Below are 23,207 nucleotides of genomic sequence, written 5' to 3' on the forward strand. Positions count from 1 at the left end.
CACTTCCAACCTAATTTCTATATTAACGTTAATTGTCATTGTTTGTTATTGCTTATTCTCATTGGAGTCGCAAGCTTGCCTATCCCAGCTGACTTGGGGCGGAAGGCAGGATACATTGTTTCTGATGTTATATCATAATTTCTTTGGGTTTTTTGCAAGACATAATCATCAAAATTATTTAAAACACACACACTGCACTCTAATACAATATAATAAGGTATAGTGCATCACTTATATGGCTTTGGATATGGGTTTTTGCAGTTATTTAACAAATGACAGCCTCGTTGCAGCTATGTCAGTAGTCATGTTCATGAAAATAATTTCATTGCTTTAATACAGGCAAAACCAAAACATATTACTGTAAATGATATGGGAACCTAACATTAACATTAATACTACAAATGTGCAGTCACAGTTGTGTTCACAACAAGATCACAAGTATCTTCCTGATAGATGCCAATACATTGTCAGAACAGACCGGTGGGGCTTGATTTGTTATGCTGATACTTGTGCTGGTTGGATGCCAGCTTGCGAGTCACTCGTCTGAAGATCAACTGAATGGCCTGAAACTCTTCAGTGTGCAGCATCGTCCTGTTAGGATGTGAAAGAAAGAGGCTCTCACATTGCCAGTAATTCATGGTCGTAGAAGACCATGATGTAATCGTCCGATTGTACATTTACCATAGAATTCTATCGACTAATTACACTGCGGAAATAAAACTGGCATGCAGATTCCAAAATTGTAGTCAGTTTTTTTTTTTTTTTGGTGAATCAATTTTTTTTCTCCCCGGGATTACCGTCCAAATGACCAAAATTTGATTGATTAGCTGCAGGAAGACTGTCGTCAGAGTTTATTATGATTGGCAAATTGTTTGTTCAGTCACAATTGAGACAATGTGGTGAGAGGTGCGTACAGCTCCCAGGAGGACGGGACCATCAAAATCTGCTAACAACAAGCTAGCAGAGTAGGAATGAAGAGGATAAGTGCTGGCTTTTCTCAAGTTTTCAAAGATATTCCAGTTTGAGGTGCATATGTATGGTTGACAATTTTAGAATGAGGATGCTAATAAAGCAGACGAAAGGCATATAAATCCCCGTTTATTTCATGGTGAGAATAATTTAAGTGAAAAGTGGTAGCAACGCCACAGTACCCCGCACAGTATCTTCTGTAGTATACAGACTTCTGCTCTTCTACTAAAAGGCACACATATAAACTACATATTTATAACAATTGCTCTGCCTTTTCCATCAGTCATCCTGCAGACGACACCAATTTATTCCTGAGCTTAGCAGCTTTCATTCGTTTTGTGTGTCCCACTCAAAGCTTGGTTGGCGTTATAGGCAGAACGTAAGGCAGACGAGTGTGAGATTCAAAGTGTCCTATTTGATCTTGGCTACATAGCTGACATCCAGCTGCGCTTGGATGCTACATAATTCTTATCCAGACTATGTAGCGACCCCGCAGGCACAACAGAGGTTAATCTCTTGTGGTGCTTGTCAGCCCCTCGGTGGGAGTCGCTCGAGTGGAAGTTATGAGGCTAAATTTCCTCTGGTGCTGGTTCTCATTTGGGCTGCGGGGTCGTAGATCCCCCTTGCTTCTCCTTGTAGACTCGCAGAATGGCCTCGCACACGAACTGGAACTGACACTGCAACAGACCAAATAAATAGTGAGAGACGGCAAAAAAAAAAAAAAAAAAGACAAAAAAACAGGCAACATTCATATGCATGCATCTAATTTAGCTCCATTGTTGTCTAAACGTTTTTGAAAAATTATTCTAATTTAAGTCCTGGGGGAAAAAAATCTTGTTAAAAACATTGAAGTTGCGTAAATTTGCAGAATGGAACAATTGTGTTGATCCAGGTGTTATAGTTATTAGTTATTTAAAATCCATTATGTTAAAGAAAATAATAAATGTAATCACATAAATATATATACCGCACCTGAGATTTGTATTTACTTTTTTAGTAGCACATATGTACAGCACAAAGGATTTATGAAGGCGCCGGTTTTGACCATGAAACCGAATTATCCCTTATTTCCTGAGACATTTGGACAAATGTTCCTGGAAAGGATTATGTTTGGTCCAGTGTACCGTGGTCTGAATCATCATGGCTCGCTGATCTCTCAGTGTTTTGACAATGTCCAGCGGGAACACCGGTAGCCCCCGATCTAACAGCGTCAGAGCCGTCTCCATGGTGATCAGAACACCCGTCCGTCCAATCCCGGCGCTAAAAGAGAAGTATTCTGCTGGAGCGAACAGCGCTGGGTGCACAGTAGAAGGGGTCGTGTGTTCAATTAGGGGGTGGGGGGTGTTACCTGCAGTGCACCACGAGTGGCTCTTCGGCTCGTCTCCTCTCCCTGGCCGAGGTGATGAACAGCAGGAAGTCGGAAGGGTCATCAGGTACACCGTGGTCAGGCCACGCCACGTATTGCAGGTGTGTGACCGCACGCTCTTCACCCCGCTGAGTACACACATATAAGAAGATCATTAGAGAGACTGCAAGCAGTGCAAAACCTCTGTTACAACATTGGACTAAAATGTGCCCCCTCGCTGCCCATCTTTAAAACCCGCCTCAAAACTTACTTGTATTCTTTGGCATTTGACTCAGCATGACTCAGATTTGATCTCAGTTTTACTGTTTGGTGCTTTCTACCATCTTTGTTACCGATTTATTGCTTTATTGTTGTATATATGTTAGTTGCTCCCTGTACAGCACTTTGTATGCAGTGATGGCTGTTATAAAGTGCTCTATAAATACAAGTTGAGTTGAGTTGCGTGACATTAATATACCAACTAAACTGGAGGATTTCCACAATGACTTAGTTTGCCATGTGAGAAGACAAAAAGTACAGGGTGTTGTCAGCGCACGTGATCCTGAGGTGAGATCACAAAATGCGGGGTGACGACACAACGATGGGATAAAAGCAAACAAACAGGTGGAGGGGATTGGAGAGAGGAACAGAAGAGCTGAGTTGAGTGTTTTTGTTGTTTTTTTTATTTATTTTTTTCTAAACGGGCATGCGGCCTGTGACTTCATGCAGGGATTAACTAGCACCGCCAGAGTAACAGATGGGCCAACACGGTAGTATTTGTGCATGCATGTGAGCACGTTCATACTTCATGCATCCTTGAGATTTGTAAGGTTCTCTTGGGAGGTTCATGAGGAAAATCCAGTCCGATTTTATGACTCGGAAGAGTGTGCGCCATGTAAACCCAACTGTCCATGCACACGCCTCCACTTGAACGTTGCACCCTATTTATTACCTGGATACACATCAGTCCGCCTCCACGGGTATTAGCATGTTTTGGCTACTGGTAACTTCCCGTGGAGATGGGACATATGGCACAACCGCGGCACATGTAGCAGCAAATCATCGCTGTGTCGGCTGTCATAATTCTCTCATGCAACAAAGAAAGTCAGTGTTAAAGGGCCATTGCATAGGATTTATCGGTGCCTGCCATTCAAGGGAATACCCCTCCCTCTCCTGTTTTCAAGCATGAAAGCAAAATGCACCGTGGCCTTTAGGTGTTTCATTTAACATGAGTCACAGCCTGTACATGTCCCTGATGGATTACGTAAATATCATTATCATGCGGTTATATTATGACTTCTATTAAGCCTGTTTCAGATCCATATTATGGAAACCTAGTACAGCAGCGGCTCCTTTTTTTTCTGATTGGCTGTTGGCTATATATTAACAACACGTGCAGTACCCAAACTTCTGAACAAGTTTTCCTCTGAGTAAGAAATGCATCCACCGTTGAACATGTAACCATGGTAACACTTTGAAAAACATAGCTGATTTGAGATGGAGAAAACCGCAGCGCGCACAACTGGCTTGAAGGTGTTAAGACGTGAAAGGGATGACAAATCAGCAGTTAGGGGAAGGGGCTGATGCGATGGGCAAATGTCAAAAATGCCAAGAGCAACATATTTCAGGTTAGAACGCTTATTTGATAATGTACACTTCAAGGCCCTGGTCATGCTTGCTCACCATCTCTGATGTAGTTCATCTTAAAGGTGCTGATGGTGTTCTTCAAAGCATGCTTTTATGGACCATGCTTGGTTCCCCAATGTTCCCACAAAATGAGGAAGCAGAGACGGCAAGAATGCCGGGTTTAGCCTAAGACTATCAAGTGGCATGGCCCAGTATTTTGCATCATAATGCTTAGAAAGACAAAGAGAGCAGAAAAGTGGCGGTAAAAGTGGAAAAACACGACACATTGGTGACAAAGGGTAGAGGAGTTTCACCAAAAAAAAAAAGAAGAAAAAGGTAATTGTGAAATAAGAAAAACAATCTTCTACTGGGGTACCTGAGTGTGTGTGAGGGTGAATTGCCGTGTCACATAGGCCAGGTTACACTCCTCTGAGTGGCACTTCACTCGCATGTGTCCGTAATCCTTCACTTCGGGTGGATGCGGCCAGTACTGGTGACACTTGGTCTGCAAAATCATCACAGCAAGCAGTGACTTGGATGAGTTTGAGTCATCAGTCAAGATATCATTTCTTTGCTCTTGAAACCAAACTGGTCTACTGTACATTTGGACACTTGAGAGGAATTGGCAATTCATCCGGAGCGGGATGTGAAGTGATTGTAATGTGTGTACACGCACATCTCAACAAAAGGAAAATGTCAAGGCACTTAACGAAGATCAGAAAAACGAACAATTAACGAGAGCTTCGGGTTACCAAGCAACAGCCACGACACGAGGAAGCACACTTCGTTTATCCAAGACCTTGATCATGATGCCTCGCTATACACTTTTGTAAATCAACTCAACAGAAAGCAAATTACTGTCGTACGAACAACGTAGGCAGCAGGTCAATACAATAAGTCATTTGTGTCTTTTATAACTCGGGATAATGAATGTCCAGCATTTCCGTGGCTGTTTAGTCATTGTCATTCCCAAGAAAATATTTTTTTTTCCCATCATGAAGGTGCGGAGGAAGTGGAGTCGCATGCATACCCTTCCTCGCTCTGTCAGAGTCGTAAGCATGACAATGGTGTGTGACTGCTGCTCCCAAACACTCTGCCAAAAGTGAGAGCAGGTCTGCGGCAGTGGACCCTGAGCTGCAACGTAACGTAAACACTCCCCAGACACCGGAGGTGCCACCTAAGAAACAGACAAACAGAAACCAACCACACGCATTTACATTCATCCATTCGAGAGATGTAAATGCATTGCTGAATGGGCACCGTGATATGGCTGGCATTGATGTAGTCCTCCTGGCCCTCGAGGGTGACTCTGGTCACGTCATCTGCAAGGAGAGTGAGGCAATGGGCAAGTGAGCATATTCACACACCTCACCAAATAAAATCGTGCATGGTGCTACATCAGCGAGTAGTAACGTGATGCTGGTTGGGAAGAAGCATCAAGGGATTGGAAGTAAGCACTCACAGGGTAAAATGTCCCTATAGCGATTCTTCTCCATGTTCTTGGGAAGCCGAGCGCAGCTGAGCGTCAAGCCGGGCTTCCTCCGATATAAATTCTGGGAATGATAAGAATGCAAACTAATGAAAACTCATACACAAACAACAACTACAAATACCAGAGTATGGGGATCCAGTGAGGATTAGGGCTACCATCGGTCCCAAAACGATTCATTAAAAGACTCATTATTACCATATTGGCCTGAATATAAGACAGTGTTTTTTGCATTGAAATAAGACTGGAAAAATTGGGGGTCGTCTTATATTCGGGGTCTAGACATTATACCCATTCACGACGCTAGATGGCGGCAGATATGTTTGCAGCGAATGCTGAACTTGACTCCCCAGGCCAAAGTGAACCTGTCACGAAGAATAAAAATAAAAATAGCGGTAAGAAAGAAAAGAGAAGAAAATAATATAAGAGATAACAGAAAATGGAGAAACGTAGTGACAATCTGGAGAAAAGTGTGTCGAAGATTGGCCAGGTTAACCGGCAGCTGAGGAGAAGTTATGATGTCATTTACATTTCAAAAACCAGAAGCCATTCATTTACGAATGTGATTGCACTTTAGTTTATGTATTTAAATGTTCAGATATTAAGATTTGAATGAGGCAAAATAAATGTTTTTTCTCTCAAATATATTGTTATAATCATTTGTTTCAGATGTACTGTAATTATTTTCTGTATAAACATTTATTTGGTGTTCAAAAAGTCTTTTTTCAAACTTGAGTCTTGAAAAAGAGGGGGTCGTCTTATAATCAGGGCCGATACGGTGTACTCCACATTGGGAAGGGACACAAGACTTCCTGCTTAGAATGACAATTAAATCTTAGAATGACAATTAAATCAATTTTAGTGCAGTATACAAATTAGGACTTTTACAGACTAGTCGACTATACTACTCCACAATGACATTTACAGGATGACGTGGACCAGTCGCTAATTACGTGTTTTTGGCTCGAGGAGCAGACAGAACAACAACAAAGTACGCCGAACAAAATGACTCCACAACCTTAATTGATTTTAACTGTCTTCTGTTTCCGAATGTGCTTTGCTTTGCAAGGCTCAAGCAAGACTCCGAAAAATATTTCTGAACACTGTACGGTAAAAATATCACTGACGTCATCGGCAACTTGAATGTCGACATCGACCTGCATCAAACCTGCGTCTTTTTAACTCAAATACCTCAAAGTGGAAGCACAGAGTTCCTGACTGAATTCCTCTCTCCACCTGTCGCATCGATTCGTCTAATGTCGTGACCAGCTCTGGCTGCCCGTCTCCTTGGGATTGACTGGTGAGGGTGAGGGCAGGAGGCGGCAGCAGCAGGGCCGCTGCACGGCCAGGACCTGGAATACAAGGGGGGGGGGGGGGGCGTCACCCGTGAGACTTCGCCTCAGCACATCTCCTGCCATTTGCATGTCGACGAGCAGACCTTTGCGTTTGATGAGAAGGGCAAGCTCTCTGGAGTGCGACTCTCTGCTGGCCCGTATGAACATGACCACCTGGTCGTGTGTGTGTTCAGAAATGTCTCGACCATTGATGAGTACCACCTGGTCTCCCTCCAGCAGTTTGGGCTCACATCGACCGGCCTGGAGACGAGTCAAGGTCACTTAACAGCAAATATTTCCAACTCCGCCCACATATCAATCCACCTACTGGAGACTGTCGTATGCCGATGTCAAACTACACAAATGGACCCCGATTTTTAGCTGACAGATTTTTAGCTGGAACCCTTCACAACCATGACGACGAAGGTCTGGCGTGTCAGAATTTTTATTCATCTTGCTACATAGTGTGACATGTCCTACGTGATCCTTCGATTGTTTCTTCTGCATTGACCAATAGGAAGAAAGTGCCCTTCTACTTATGATGCAAGACTGGACGTGGCGCACAGAATCCCAATGTGGTGAACAGTATTTTAAAAAGTGACTCGAACAAAAAAGGGGAAATATTGAAAACTATACATAGCATTTCAACTTACGCTATATTTGCTGACTGCAAAGCTAGTAGCCGATTCGCAAATGTGGTGTCAAGCAAATTTGTTCTCTCAAGTTCTTTTTGGGGAATAGATAGTACATACTTTCCCCTAACCCCACCATACAGGAACGGGTTCCGACTATCCTTTTTTGCCTTCTCTTAACTTAGACACAGCGCATTCCGTCGACATGACTACAGCTGCTTGTCCCGCGATTTTTTTCTTGTTCATTTCCCTCACGGTGAATAATACTTTTATATGTTCTCCTATTCCCTACTCAAAACTTCCTTGATGTAAAATTTAAAATTGTGGCCTTGATAAACCCACTGCAGGAGTGCAGAAATGACTCACGCATGCACAGAACCTTCTGATGGTCTGGTCACAATTACCTTGCAGTAAGTCGTAAATGCTGAAATGACTAACCTACAAATTTTCACTTTAGTTGCATGAATAAATATTCCATCTGATTCCATGAAAGGTTTCCAATTCTCCAGGACATTTCAACCTCACAATGTTGTGAAGGTTACCACCTTGCAGACAACATGATGTGATATGCTTTAAGCTAATGCAGATTCTGTGTTGTTTATGTGCAAAATGATTTGAAATCGCGTTTCTCTTCACTGCGGCGGCAGGTGAGCTGGAACCTATAACAGCCTACTTGGCCACAGGCAAGGTACACCAGTCAATGACAGAGTTTCAATTGAAGATTTGAAGCTTGACTTAAACCATGCACTAAGAATATAGGAATAGGAAAATGTGGTTCAAATTTTTTAAGTCAGATTTTGCCAGATTCACTCCCCGCTGGCCAGAGTGATAAGTGCGTGCTTGCGTCATTTTGCTCTTACCGGAGAGTCAGGTTTAACATGGGATATGGCAAGAGGCATCTTTTGATCCACCCCACCCTAAAATGAAATTAAATCATAAGAGTGGAGTGACAAACACACAACAAGAGCCACAAGAGGGAATACAACCGTTTTACACTTACTTTAACATTAAAGCCAAACTTGCCCTCATGATCAGGAGCGATGCGAATTAGCAGCAGGTCGCCGTCGCTGAGGGCCTGCTGCATAAACACAGACACTCATAATTACAACACACAAAATGAAGTACAGCACACGTAGTTAAGGGCGTGGCCAAATTACAGTTCATAAAATACCTTGTTATTGTATAGGGAGCTGCTGACGCCATCCTCTTCTGTTATACTGTCATCAGCTTGCAACGAGATATCATCCAACCTTTGGTTATGGATTGTAATAAGAGTGAGGAAATTAATCATCTTATTACCTTAAATGTTGGTTACAGAGGCCTGTAATGGCCGGTATACAGTGTCAAAAAAGCACATCATATTTTTCAGTAAGCAAGTGGAAACCTTGCTATAGTTAAGGCAGTTTCAGCCACCTAAAATGCCCCACCTGTATTGTTTGTTTGTTTTTTTGTTACTTGAGGGTAAAATATTGGAGGTGTGTATTTGTTCAAGAGGATGACGCATGTGGCGACATATTGAGGCATGGCGTCTAGAGCAGAGGCCAACATTACAGTATTCTGCATATGTATATGCACATACTTTCCAAGCACACAAGATGAATTTAGGCCTTGAAAGCATGTAAATTACATTCCCGGAAATACAGCATACGTATTTTAAATGTTGCTTTATCACATTATGACAGTGTAGAGCGACAGCATAATTGCGTCACAATTGAATTGAAATCACAATAGGTTATGAGCATATAAAAATATGTTTGTTTTGCTAAACTCCCTATGGTGGATGTGGTAATGGGGAAAAAAAAAAGTACATAAAACCAATGGACCCCGATGGCAAATCTGTCACCTCTGTCTGATAAACACTTGCTTGCCTGACTGAGTTGATGTTAAAACAATCATCCGCTACCTCCACATCTTTGAGATAGGCAGTCAATCTGCTCAAGCGGGGCCCGGGTGGAGCAGTTAATTTTTATTTTCTCCGACTTCTATCATTGCTCCATTTAACGAGCACACTCTTGAATCAGATAGGAGCTATTTGTTCTGAAGAGGATGAACTCAAGCTCTCTCAACTAGGTTTGACGCGATCACCATTTCTGGGGTCGATCAGCGAGTTTTGAAAAAAACAAAGCAAAACGATACTCAATTACCAATTCCACTCCCACGACATGTGGCAAGGCTAAAAATAGACCAGCTTTCGGGCTCACATATCCACTAGAGCAGCATCAAACAACCCCAGTGTGAACGCGGTTGTGTTTTCTGTAATGTCTTATTTTGAGGATCAATAACGTCATTGATAGATCGCGCAATTTATGACATTGCAGTCGATCACCAGTTTTTGCACAGAGTGCAAAACAGATTGGGATGACGTCGACTATAAAGCAATGCATTCAAAATCGAAGTTTACAATCTGTGAATATGCAAACGTTTGTCAGTTACCGGTAAGTGAAAAACCTGCCTCGAAGAATAATACGGAAAAGGATGAAATACACACTGATGTAGCGAAGAGTCCCCTTCGCTGTCCTTGCTGCTGCTGACGGACGTCCTGTAAGTGTAGAAGACGTCTTCTCCCTCGGACATGTCTTTCAACTCACTGTTCAGCTCCATGGATGACGGACGGACTTTTCGGATGCCGTGGCGAACGCGAGTACTCCGCCTGTCTCAGAGACATAAATCAGAAAGAAGACGATGTTGATTCCAGAATTCAGTCTGGTGAGATGGTGCACTTGTACCATTTGGGTGTGCTGGGGGGCGATCTAGACGGTAGACTCTTCGTCTCTAAATATTCTGATGAAATGGACCGCCGCAGGACTGGGTTCCACACCATCCCGCCCACCACACGTTGACAAACTGGACCACTACAAGTAATGAAAGTGGAGTTTAAAAAAAACATAATATTTAACTATATCTTGTATGATGGACTAAAAGAAAATATACCTTTCGTTTTTACTGTTTGCAAGGCCCAGGTGGTGTGTGATCATCTTCCTATAGGATTGAACTGTGCTGTTGTTGTATTTGGGGCTCCTGGCAGTGCGGTTGCTGCTGAAGAAAGAGTGATGATCCACACAGGAGCGCCACAGGTTCTTACAGCTCTTTGCACAGAGCAGTACGAGTGACACTTCGCAGTCCTGGGTCTCCCCCTGCGGAATCGCAATTGCTTCAAGGTCAAAAAGATCTATACTCTTGCATGTCGCACAGAATCAAATATTACGGATGCACCGATACCAGGAACAGTATCAGTGCCAAGACATCTGTACTCTTACTTGCTCTCGAACAAATACTATACTATGACATTGACACCACTTGATTAGCCCGATATATACTTTATGGAAAGTTGGAGTACGAGCCACGCCAGTCATGTGGAGATGCTTTTCAGGTAAATACAGATGACAACACCAAGCCATTAAAAAGTGTTTAAGTGAGTGTATTTGAATGAAACTTGTGATTAAAATACAATTTTTTTTTACCACAACTCTGGGTCATAATGGCTTTAATAAGCATTGTCGATACTCGGGCTTAGTGACGAGTCCTCAAAATGAATATAAGTACTGGTGAAACTCGTGTTCAGTCTGGAAAAAAAAATGTTATTGGTGTATCCCTATAATACTATTCAGACGGTCAAGCAAAATGAATTCCTGTAATAAGCCATATAAGTGGCAAAACGTTCGTATTTAGAGATCCAAATGTGGATTTCATCCAAAAATAAAGGAATAAATGGAATATCTGCAGTCTAACTAAAAGTATTACACTTACCGGTAAGATATCCCCACAAGAAATTCATGGAGCAACTTGGAACGGATGTTCCACTAAAAGCAACAGACATCCAGGAAACTCTGTTGTTTTAACAACCCTATTTGCTGCAGTCATTTTGACTTGGTAAATATACACACAATAAGCAGAGGCGAGAAACAAACCATCTTTTTTTTTTTTTTCGTGTGAGAATCTGGATAAAGCTGCCGATTCAAGAAATGAGTTCAACTGTATTGAGTCACTCTGACATTCTAGCAATATGGGGCTATAATCGTGGTCACACATGCAATATGTTTTATGCGGTCGCACTAATTGAAAGAATATTCTGACTAATATTGCATTGGTGGACGAAGAATTAAGTCAATGAATCCACTCTTTGTTTTTTGTTTTTTTTAGCATTCTCAGGAGGCTCGCATTTCATGCAACACCGCCCACTGCAGTTGTCTGAAATTGATGTCTAAGTGCCCTCGGGCACACGCAGCAAACGTCATGGGTCACATCGAACCTATTATTGCAAAGAAATTTGTTGACTTGAGTTGTTACACTTTAAAGACACACAATGGCGGCCTCGGACTTGTGGATAGCTAACTATTACCAACAACAAAATACTTACATGTTTACGTTTGAGATGCATAAAGAATCGCTTCCTCTTAAATGAAATCTTGATAATGTTCCCCCTGCATGGGAACAATGTGATTTGGGACAACGTCATTTGTGGTGAACTTGAGGGTAAAAGAAAAAAAAAAACTGATGAGCGCGGCCATCACTCACCAAGGGAAGAAACTCGAGCAAATCATATTACAGAATATTGCAACACCACTTGATGTCAGGCCCACCATTAGAGAGGTATTGTTGGTATCCTGAAATCGAGAAAGAAGCGAGAGTGTCAGAGAAATGTCAGCCATGAAATGAAAATGGAGCATGAAATGGCCGTTTGGATGCAGGAGGCCATGATACCAAGGCAGCGTGCAGCTCCACTCCATAAAGCTCCAACGTCCGTGCTGTGTTGAGGAAACACAACTCGGCCTCACTTTTCTTCAGACCCCTAGACCAACACACACAGACACGTGCAATAGAGTCAATCAACCGACTGCAAAGCGCAGCAAGAGTATGAATGGATGCTATGAATCACATTACTTGTGCTTTGGATGCAGGTCCTCCACTTTGGAAACAAAGTTCTCATCCTGCTCAGGGATGAAGTGGTACTTGGACAAGTAACCGCTTTGCTGGGATGGACTGTGATCCCCCAGCTCAGCTATTGTTCAAACAGAAGTAATCCATGAGATGACGCTCGTATGCCATAATGGCAAATTTCTTGAGACAAACCTTTTGATCAATTAAATCACAGGGTGGGATTGACCGATTACTTTTAAATTCATCTTACACAAGACAATTTGCGGAAAACGTACTCTTTATGGGGTTATAAACAAAAGGTTGAGATGAAAACATGTTTATCAGGTCGTTCTGCACTTTTGCAAATTTGCCACGTAACAATTGGGCGACTTGTCATTCGAGATAAAGTGGTCACTTGACCAGTGGTAGAATTAGAAATAATAACCAGCCTCACATCGAGCTTATCCGCCAATGTCATGATCAGCTAGACTGGTAGAAGATTAATCACTCCCAAAGACATATTTCTGTCTTTTCACACTCCACACGTTCAACCCCAGATACTTTTTTAAAATCTTTTCCAAGACTTAGGGTAAAAAAAAAAAGGGGGGGGGCTAGAATTGGCTGGTACTGAATGAGTTAAGAGCCACTTTCATATGACAGCCTGAAATCCTATCATGCAAACACACCCACATCCCCCCTCTGGTATGATACTATTATGACAAAGCAGAAATGGTAAGCAGAGCTGCATCAAATTTTGGTAGATGCACAGATTGTCATTGGCTAACATTATTAGCTTCCAATGGGTGTCACATATTTGATATTAAAGTAAAAATACATTTATTTTTACTTTAATATCAAATTATAAATATTTCAAAATCAAATGTCGCCTTAAAGTCATCATCTTACAAAAGACATTGTGGACATTTAAATACTTCGGACTTTGTGGAAGGTTTCGAGGAATGCTCATTGATGTCTTCCGGTGTCCATAAAAGCTGTATTACTAAATGGACAAGAATTCCCAGAGGCACACACCATTGTGGGGGGAGGGGGGGAGACTTTGTAGAAAGTTTATTGGAGTATTATCGCTGCAAGAACGCATATCATCCTTTCACTTCCTTGTGGCCCAATACTTTTATCGCATTTGTCGAGAACTCGAGAGCACATTCAACAGTGTGATTCTTCCCACAGCTGTTATGAAGTCATTAATCACAGGTTGCTGTGGAAGACTTACACTGCACGGCGTAAGAGGCCAACACGACAGCTGAACTTAGCGGGCACTGCAACCTGCAATCAAGCGAGACACAATGTAGCAAGCTATAAAAAAAAAAGTGTACACAAATGGGGTGGATTGTAATGGTTGTGTTCGGGCTTGTTTTGCGCACCAACCTGCCTTCTTTAATGTCACTCCTGATCTGGAGGAAGTAAAGGTTCCTGCGGAGAACAAAATTAAAGAGATTTTAGAATTAGAAAGAACTTTTTTGGGGAGTGAAACGTCAGTAAGGGAAATACCGTCATGCTGTGAGATTATTTACAATGAAGCCGCTGAACGGATACTGGCCGGTACATTACCTTTAGCAAAAATATTGCTTTTATAAAGATAACGATGTCCAGTTTGTTAGAGATTTAACAACAAGCTTATTACTGAGATGTCAAACTGCACTGCATCATACTGAGGCGTTTGACATTTCAGTTGGACGATGTTTACTATCATCAGACAAATTAATTTTTAGTAAAAGACAACACAAGCAAACACAAAATGCTGTTTTTAAATGAAGGTTTTTATTATTTAGGGAGGAAAAAAATCCAAGCCTTCAAGGCCCAGTGTTCAAAAGTCCTTGCCCCCTAAATCTAATAAATGGTTGAGCCACCCTCGGCAGCAACAACCGAAATCTAGTATTTTTATTCGTGCATGAACGGACTTTTAAAGATTACGCCATTCATAAATGGACTTGGTGAGATGTTTTCGATTGTTGTCTTGATGCAGAATCCAAATGCGCTTCAACTTGAGGCCACAAACTGATGGTCAAACATTTTCCCTCAGGATTTTCAGGTAAAGAATAGAATTCATGCAATTCGTCCAGGTCCTGAATTAACCAAGCTAGCCCCAGAGCATCACACTCCCAGCGCATTTGACCATTAGTATGATGTTCTTTTTCTATAATGCCGTGTTGCATTTATGTCAGATGTAACGAGACACGTTCCTTCCAAAAAGTTTCTTTTTGTCAATCCATAGAATATTCTCCCAAAGGTCTGAGGAATCATTCAGATGTGTTTTCCAAAAGCAAGATGGGCCTTTCTGTTCTTTTTGGTCCGTAGTGGCTTTAGGCTTAAACCTTTGCGATGGATGATATTTTTGCTCAGCCTCTTCCTCATTGAGTCATGAGCACTGACCTTCATTAAGGGAAGGCCAGCAGTTCTTTCGACGTTGTCCTGGATTCCTTTGTGACCTCCCGGATGAGTCTTCGCTATGCTCTTAGGGTAATTTCTGTAGGCTGCCCACCCCTTGGAAGAGTCACCACTGTTCCATTTCATGCTTTCGTAACCCATTTAATCCCAAATTTTTCCCAGACAATTAAAAGTCAAAATCAGGTGTCATTGGTAGCCCTTTTAAGTAATCAGTAAGACATTTTTTTTAGAGCGCTGTAAATTAAATCATTGTTGTCCTTCACAAATGTCACCAGTGGGATTAAATGGGTTAATTTATGGATAATGGCCCTCACCATGATTAGCTGGAACCGCTGGAAGCTTTCAGAGTGACTCTTTTAACCCTTTCCAGACTGATGTATGTCAGTTAGTTTATTTCTCATCTGTTCTTGATTTTTTTTTTTTTTGGTGGGTGGGAAGATATGGCATATTGTTGCATCTTTTTGAGATATTTTGGCCGACTTCATTTTGTCAGAATTGTTCTATTTCGGTGATTTATTGATTGAACAGGTCCGGGGGTAATCAGGCTTAGGTGTGGTCAGTGAAAATGAACTGAAAAATGTGATCAGCCACAGCTACATTCACGATTTAATATAGCTTTTTTCTCTTAATATATAAAACAAGCATTTTATATTTACTGACAAAGTAGGCTATTATTGTCTGATGCTTACGTACATTTGTTTGATGATTATAAACATTAAAAGTGAGGAAACTATGCAAAAAAAAACATTTTAGATGGGGGAAAATAGTTTTTCATTGCACTGTATAAGAATGTAAAATATTTGAAAACAGCAGTACAAAATATCAACGACTGCTAAGGAATGTGTGAAATAAATACAAAACTGAGCATTATTATCTTCAATAAAGGCATGATTTTGTGATCGAGTTCATCGACTGGACAAAATGTTGTGCTTACCAAATACAAAACGAATTAAACTAAGGCAAAAAGAAGAGAGCACCTTGTCTGTTCATGTTGTAGAGAGTTGGGATCGGAAATGAAGAAGCGCACTCTGAAGTTTAGGTAAAAGGGAGATGCAAGACCTGCAGGGAAATGTCATTGTGTCAGTGCCGTCAACACACTGGTTCTCTGGAAATGTCAAAATGTACTTTGCAATGGGAGAAAAACGGCAATAAATTGCCCGGTAAACACCTTTGATTTGCTTCTTAAAGGGTTTCTCAGGCTCCAACCATCTCTAACAGAAAGAAATTTGTGAAACATAATCACTTACAAGGACGGAAAAAACACAAAGCAAGCACACTCTGTGTTTAAACAGCAACAAATTATTTTATATGCATGTGGACATCCTGAAAATTGTTTTTTGTATTCAAATGTCTCTTGACCACATGTGCTTTTGTATGCTCAAATAATCAATAAACATGAAAGTGGGGGCAAAAAAAAAAAAAACAGGAACGAGTAAGTGCAATGTGTTAGAGTGGCTGGCTTTAAATAATAATAATAAAAAAAGTGCATGAGGTTCAGAAGAGCGTGTGCACTCACGGGCGAGTGTGTGTTGGCCATGATTGAGGTAACGGCTGTGCTGGACTCTCTGATCTGCAGACTGAAGAGCTGCCTCTCCTGCAGGCCCAGGTGGTCGCACACTTGGTCCAACAAAACCACACCTTCATCCTGCTTCTGAAACACGGACATGACATAAGGCGCGGCACATCTCTCTCTCTCTCTCTCTCTGTTATAAAAGTTCAAAGAACTTGAACCTTGGCTCCGTCCTTCATGTGCTTATATGGGTTTTCTCCGGGTTCTGTGGTTTCCTGCCACATTCCAATAATCATTTGACAATGTAAAATATTTGTGCTGAGGCAGGACACCTACCACATACTTCTGAGGTTTTAGGTTTGTTTCTTGGCTCAGGCCTTGCAAGTGTGAAGCTTGGATGTTCGCAATGTGCTTCTGTGTTTTGATTTTGTTGTCGGTCAAAACGGAGGCCTCAATTTGAGGTTGTGCAGTACTTACGTAGGTATAGACATTCTGAACACAAACTATTCTATATACACTCATCGCATCCATTACAGCCATCTGATTTGAATGGCTGAATATGACTTTGGTATAAAAGCTGCCTCCAGATGAGGTTATTAGTTATTCCTAACCCCCCCCCCCCAAAAAAAAAGGCCTTAACATATTCTGTTCGACAGATATTACTCTCTCAGTGGTACTTTTCCACAATCTAATCAGTGTGCAGTTTATGCAGAGGTCTGTACAATTCTCTAAACAGCTTTTGCACGGCATGGCTGAGGAAGAAAAAGGTTGCAGTCCCCAACAAGAAGTCATTAGTAGCAGATTATAAAGCTGCTGCATTCGAGTATTATTTGCAAGAAATGTGTGGGGAAAAAACTTGTCGTTTTACCTTCACTGTATTATGTGATCAAGGTGGGGGTTCATATTGCATATTAAATCTTCAGACAAAGATGCTAGACAGCTGCGGTTTCAGAGCGCAACACTGATTGCCTTGCACCATATCTGCATGTTTGCATCTATATCGCCCGTGTGCTTCGTTTGACACGGTGTGCTGATCATGCAAAAGCCTCTCAAGGGTGACAACCGCAGAAGGTGAACGTGTACTTGACACCAAGGTTCAGTGTTGAGCATGAAATGTGGATCAATGGGAGGAAGGGAAAAGAAAGGATGCGTCATGCTCCCACACAACGATCACTAGCAGAGCACGGCGACAGATAGCAGCAACATATGATCTCCTCATATTCACGGGCAGGAAACTGTTTCTCGGTGTGTTTCGTACATTGACTCGGAAGGTCTCAATGGTGCCGTCCAGCAGCTGAACCAAGCAGAGCAGGTCCGGTTTTGGCATGTCTGTCACCGCAGGTAACCACCCTGGCCCTTGGCTGGTCTCAGAGAGAGGGACCTGAGAAACACGACAACAAACATGATCGACATTTTCACACTGTTGTCTGACAGCACCGCCCTCACAATGACACTGCATGCCGAGCACTGGATGGAGCAGTGACGAATGTAGCATGAATGCAAAGGAGTGCTGTGAGTGTACACAGTGCAGGGTGGTGGTGAACCTACGGCTCGTGGGCCACATAAAACTGGCGAGAGAATTTAATCCGGCCGCCGTGCATTTCTAAAACCAAATAAACGGTTACAAAATTTTTTTAATTATTTGTTTCTATTTTACCATTTCAGAAAAAATGTTCTAAGGTCCCCAAGGAAGAAATGTAAACATTTCCCCACTCCGGGTGATCCGTTTTATGTTCGGCCCGGGCCTGCCTTTGGCTCTTGCTGCCTCTCGCAAAGGCAGCTGAATGATAAGAATGTTCAACATTTTTTCCAGCGCTCCAACACGCCCATTTTGCAGTTGTAGGCTGAACACAAATACATACACATGTACAGTACTAAAGCACCCACTCACACCTCTTAGTAGGCTGGAGGAATGTTCCCGCGTGCATGCGAGTGTGTCCAGTCCTGTCTTGGCTTCCAGGTAAACGATTAATGGATTGTGCTAAAAAAAAAAAAAAACAAGGGCCCGCAGTGTTCTGAGTTAATGTTTGAACACAGGGACACACTTGGAATGTATTAAAACCGAGCTGAGCTCTACTTGATGGCTTGTTTTTCCAAAGTAAGCCTCTCACAGGCTTACTTACAAGTACCGGTAAGCACTTTATAACAAGGATAATCAGCATGTACATGCGGGCTTCTCTTAGTGGTTAGCATATACAGTACATGTGATAGATTGACTTGAACAGATTTATTAGATACACTGTCAATAAATAACTAGTGTGTCATGGCTCATTCCTGTGACATAGATCATCAGGTGTGCTACCAGAAATTACCCAATTTTATTTAATTACTGCGAGGGCTGAATGATTTTGAAAAATAGTCACATTGTGACTCCGCCCCCAATATTGTGATTGTGATTCAATATCCAATGATATTTTTCAGTCCTCTTCCAATGTATTTAACAAATACAAGAAGTAAATAAATCCGTATTATAAACAGATTTAGGACCTGTTTAGTACCAGTTGACCAAAATGATTTTATCCCCCAAAGTTACAGCCTCTGTGAGTTGAAAATTGCGTTCTAAATCTGAATTTCAGCATAAATTACCCCCAAAAATGTATCTTTGTTCAGCTATCTTTGCCGGTGACATAATGACAGGCAACAAAAGAAATAAAAGCTTTTCCACGGGATGGCAAAGGAGACAATCAACCTGTGCGTTCATTTTTGGCGACATTTTTGCTTGATTCTGTGCCTTGACAGTTTTCCCAAATGTCAAATACGTACATAAAAATATGCCTTGACTCAATAGAGGTTGGGATACACCGAATTAGGTGCTTGAGATTCAGCACAGCGGCCAAATACTATAGGGACGGGTACAAAAAAATACACAAAGGGAGTTAAAACGAATACAAACCAAACAAACCATTATCTGAAAAGCAATAAACAATGGTATGGTGTTGTCAACATAAACGGCAGTGACCTCTCCGTACTTTGTGCCGAACGCGGAACCTGTTGACAGCCTCGACTTGTGCGTCCAATGTGTGTAGCTACACACCCTAAACACGAAAAAACCCGTTGTTACTAAACTTTTCCCTCACGCCCGGAGCAACTCCGGCGACATCAAACCTTTCTTGAGAGAGAGAGGGAACGGGCACAAAAAAAGAGAAAAAGTCGCGTCTACCTCCGTCGTCCCGCTTTAGAGACGAATCGCGCACATGTAAGTGACCGCCGGGGACACCTCGGGACGGGCCGTGGCGTCCGAGGATCCAGGTTGAGGAAGGTAAATATCCAGGACACTCCTCACCAACAGCTGCCCTGATTCCACGCAGCTCCGCCCCGCCCCTTCGCTCTGCGCGCACCCTCCCGAGCTGGAAGTCAGGCTGCCGGGAGCGCGCACACATAAACAACGAGAAATCAATAAAACGTGCGGGCGAAAGTTTGGACACACGTTCTGCTTCTTTTGTATAACAACAACAACAATAATAATAATGTTCTAAAGTGAAATACGTTTCTTCAGTGTTTTCATTTTTATCTTTTAGATTATATTTTACACAGGTGTCTGATACATCTTTTGATGTGGCCTACTCATTCTATTCGTGTTTAATGGTTACGTTTGTATCAAATTTGAAGGCTATGTTTGATTTTAGTGATTGCGATATTGCAAGCCTTTTTTTTCACGACCAAATCAAATAAATTGAACAATGGTTAAACTCGTTCAGTGCCAGCCAATTCTAAACCAAGTCTGAAAAGACATATAAAAACGTCTTTGGGAGTGAATGAGTTTTAAAAAATGCTCACTGGCTTCTGATGTCTAAACTCGTCAATGTGTTATGTATCAGTAATATGATAAGGTGCTTAAATTCTAAATTTATATCAGTTCACAGTTACTGTATACCATCTACCGTCCCTCTAACGCAGAGGTGTCCAAATTACAGCGCCTTGCGCCCAGCTCCCATTTTTCAGCAGCCCGTGGTATATACTAAAATGCTAGAAGCAGCGCATGTATTTAATAACGCATATAAACTATATACAACTAGAATAGAAATGCTATTTTGCAAGCAAATACGGTGTCTAAACCACAGTCCAGGGGCTATATGGAGCTCATCTCTCATTTTTCAGCGGCCTGTGGTATATTAAAATGTTAGAGGCAGAGGCTTTTTTAGATGTGTAAAGATGCATGTCAACTATTTACAACTAAACTAAAACTGCAATTTCGCGAACAAATAGACTTTCCTCCACTTTCTACTCTGTGTCAAGGTCCAATTTGTGAGCGCATCACAAGTAATGATCTTCAAGTAGCTGCTTTAAAGATTGTCAGATTTTTCTGTATTCGGCTCTTGAAGGCTCTGTTTCAAGTTCTTAGGAAATCGTTGCTAAAATGTGGCTCATGACTTGCCTGGATTATGCAAGACAGCGTTCCCAACAGTTAATGAGCCGAGGCACATATTTTACATTAGAATAATGTAACGGTACAACACCCCCCCCCCCAAAAAAAAGTCGCAAAAAATCCAGACTATATCCTGAAATGAACAGAAATTCGCTCACAAATCGACAACTCAGTTGGCCTTTCAATTGCAACAGGTTGTGACACAGGTCAGCTGTTGCTTTTGCCATCTTGTGGAAAATTATTTATTTACTAACTAGAACTTCTAACGTCTAATTTTCACAGTATACTAGATATATAACAAATCAGGGCAAACAATGTTTAACATGGTACACTCTGCTCCTCTCGTAAACAGAACAGTGCAACTGTGTTTTCAGTGGAATCTGGCATTTTGCATTTCTTCTGGTTTTGTCGTCACCTAAAGGACAAATAAGGTACTACGGTTGTCACACCCGTTTGCATCTTGGTGGGTTTTCTTCGAGTACAGGACAGTACTCCTATTTCTTCTCAAACCGGGATATCGCTAAACCGGGGTAGGGGACTATAGACCTGTCAGAAATCTGTGTAGCCCCAGATAATCCCCTTCACCATTTTGTTTTATATTCTAAAATATATGATACATGTATATATTTTTTTCTAAGCCTCCCTATCGGTCACGCCTCATTTTAGCCACATCAAGTCAAGTCACATTATTTTATACAGCCCTTAATCACAAACAGTCTCAAAGGACTTCACATGCCCGCAGTTGACAAATATTAACAAACTCCCCTGACCTTAACCCTGGGGAAGGGCAAGGGAAAACAAAACAAACAAACAAACAAAAAACAAAACATCTAGGGAAAATGAGAAATCTTGAGAAGGGGCCGTGGGAGAGAAAATAATCCTGAAGGTGTCCCTGCTCCCAAATCCCCCCCCCCCCACCCCCCATTCATGTTATGTTCATTGAAGACTTGAATTTGTCCATATATTATTAGCTGCCCCTCCCAGTTTTTTTAAATGAGTTAGGACCTTTTGTTTCTCAGGCTTGACATCTGATATCAAGACAATCTAAGCTGAATGAAGTATGGCTCCTGCATGAAGTTGGATTTCAACTATTGTAGGGAATATTCTTTTCCTCCTAAAGAGTGATCCGGTTTGAGGGTTGACATTCTTCTGAATGTCTAAAACTACACAAAAAAAACTTCGGGCTGTTGTCATGGTGACCAACGCAAACCCATTTGCTCTCGGGCAATGCAGTGAAAACATGAACTGCCAAGAGATCAGCTTTCTGTACCAGTAATCCACATGACCCATATCAACTCAGCACTCATCCCCAATTTTAGACATGGGACACACAGACAAACTTGATATTACTTCAGTATCAGTCATGTCTCATGATCCAAAGCATACCACATCTGGAAATCAGTCAAAAAACATTCATGTTAAAAATAACATGATATAAAAGTTATGAAAAGCAGTCCAGTTTCATGAATGAAGTATTTGATCTTGGACGAACACAACCAGAATTTTGGCTCCCACAGATTGGCTGGTGCCCATGTGGCACACAGCTATGAGGAGTCAACAACTAACCAGCATTCCTTAGCTCACCGAGTCATGTAAAGCACACCTGTTCTAAGAATCATTTTCTTACTTTACAATCTCAATGCCACCGTTGGCAAGACTAAAAGCTGAGCCAGACAAGATTGTAGATAGGGAATGGGTTAAAACAAACAAACAAACAAAAAACATCAGTGAAAGGCTTGGTGAGAATATCACAACATTTGATGACATTATTCTAAAAGTCATCTAAATGACTCAGAAGGCTTGCGATAAAGTACTACATGGCCAGATGAAATCAAAGTTGAGTTGTTTGGCTTTAACCTGACCAGTCATGAAAATGAGTGTTTTACATGCTTTTGGAATGTGGGAGGAAACCAGAGCACCCAGAGAAAACCCACGCAGGCACGGGGAGAACATGCAAACTCCTCTAAGACTACATCACTTACTGTGCGGTAACTCAGAATAGCACCTCTTGCTATTTTCATTCATCATATGATCACACAGTCATAAAAGTGTGGTTATGTAATTCAGACAATAAAACTGAAAGGTTAAGGATGATGATTGTGGGGGGTGCTTGAACTATAGTAGTAAACAAGTATAAATGCTGAACTGGTTTCATTCAATCACAAATCACAATGTGGCACGGAAACAGTGCATACATATCCAGTGGATTCTTAGGCATGCAATGGCTACATGAAACTAGAGGACTGATACAGAGTTTTCAAATGCCGTCCGTCACAGTAGGTCATGACCTATTAACTATATTTAGTCTGCAATGGAAATTCTGTTCTACTTTCTTGAATTTCAATAAAAACAACTCAGGGTCGCTGGCAGACTCAGTGCACAAATGTTTCAGCTGAAGTATTTCTACTCTTTGACAGGGGGTATAAATGATCATTCATTAAATTTGTTGTGGGAATTCCTCAAGATTAAAATCAGGAACTGGGGTAAAGTACACAGTTAATAAAGGAGCTATAATTCCAAAACAGAGACAAGCTAAACCAGTGTGAGCAGTGTTAAGGTTTAAAAACAAATTGGACACCACTTCAGTCTCTCTTTGTACTTTCTTGTTATTTCTCGCCATAACTTTGTGAAAAGGAAGCAACATTTTTGTCTTGCTCCCGCCCTTTTTTCTTA

At 41.6% G+C, this 23,207-nt stretch overlaps 1 protein-coding gene across 8 annotated transcripts; it reads right to left on the reverse strand.

The window, feature by feature from the left end:
- Positions 1–1,082: 1,082 nt before the first annotated feature.
- ptpn3 (protein tyrosine phosphatase non-receptor type 3) lies at positions 1,083–19,492 on the reverse strand. 8 transcript variants are annotated; one of them, XM_086113470.1, is made up of 28 exons: positions 19,274–19,481; positions 19,138–19,203; positions 18,062–18,149; positions 17,427–17,549; positions 16,175–16,309; positions 15,827–15,869; positions 15,636–15,717; positions 13,639–13,683; positions 13,484–13,536; positions 12,277–12,394; positions 12,097–12,184; positions 11,911–11,999; positions 11,753–11,816; positions 10,327–10,529; positions 10,122–10,247; positions 9,884–10,045; positions 8,567–8,645; positions 8,396–8,473; positions 8,256–8,312; positions 6,868–7,024; positions 6,621–6,781; positions 5,403–5,493; positions 5,201–5,262; positions 4,971–5,117; positions 4,317–4,445; positions 2,318–2,463; positions 2,094–2,229; positions 1,083–1,646 (listed from the first exon to the last, which is right to left on the reverse strand). In XM_086113470.1, the coding sequence occupies exons 4-28, from the start codon at positions 17,493–17,495 to the stop codon at positions 1,563–1,565; spliced, it is 2,604 nt and encodes an 867-aa protein (XP_085969596.1). In that variant the 5' UTR covers positions 17,496–17,549; positions 18,062–18,149; positions 19,138–19,203; positions 19,274–19,481; the 3' UTR covers positions 1,083–1,562. The 8 variants fall into 8 exon arrangements, with proteins under 8 accessions (XP_085969596.1, XP_085969597.1, XP_085969600.1 ...); XM_086113471.1 differs by lacking the exon at positions 18,062–18,149 and adding an exon at positions 18,932–19,008; XM_086113474.1 differs by having other exon boundaries at positions 19,329–19,475.
- Between the last annotated feature and the right edge of the window lie 3,715 nt (positions 19,493–23,207).

This window comes from Hippocampus guttulatus, chromosome 6 (assembly GCF_054856545.1).
Source record: "Hippocampus guttulatus isolate MCC_2025c chromosome 6, RoL_Hgut_1.0, whole genome shotgun sequence".
In the NCBI taxonomy this organism is placed as follows: domain Eukaryota; kingdom Metazoa; phylum Chordata; class Actinopteri; order Syngnathiformes; family Syngnathidae; genus Hippocampus; species Hippocampus guttulatus.

Excerpts from the sequence above, each read along its gene's own strand:
- ptpn3 (XM_086113467.1), bottom strand. The coding sequence starts at position 17,495 with ATGCCAAAACCGGACCTGCTCTGCTTGGTTCAGCTGCTGGACGGCACC. Across the intron at positions 15,870-16,174 it reads TGGCCAACACACACTCGCCC|AGATGGTTGGAGCCTGAGAA; the intron begins GTGAGTGCACAC and ends TCTTTCTGTTAG. Across the intron at positions 5,118-5,200 it reads TCAATGCCAGCCATATCACG|GTGGCACCTCCGGTGTCTGG; the intron begins GTGCCCATTCAG and ends TCTGTTTCTTAG.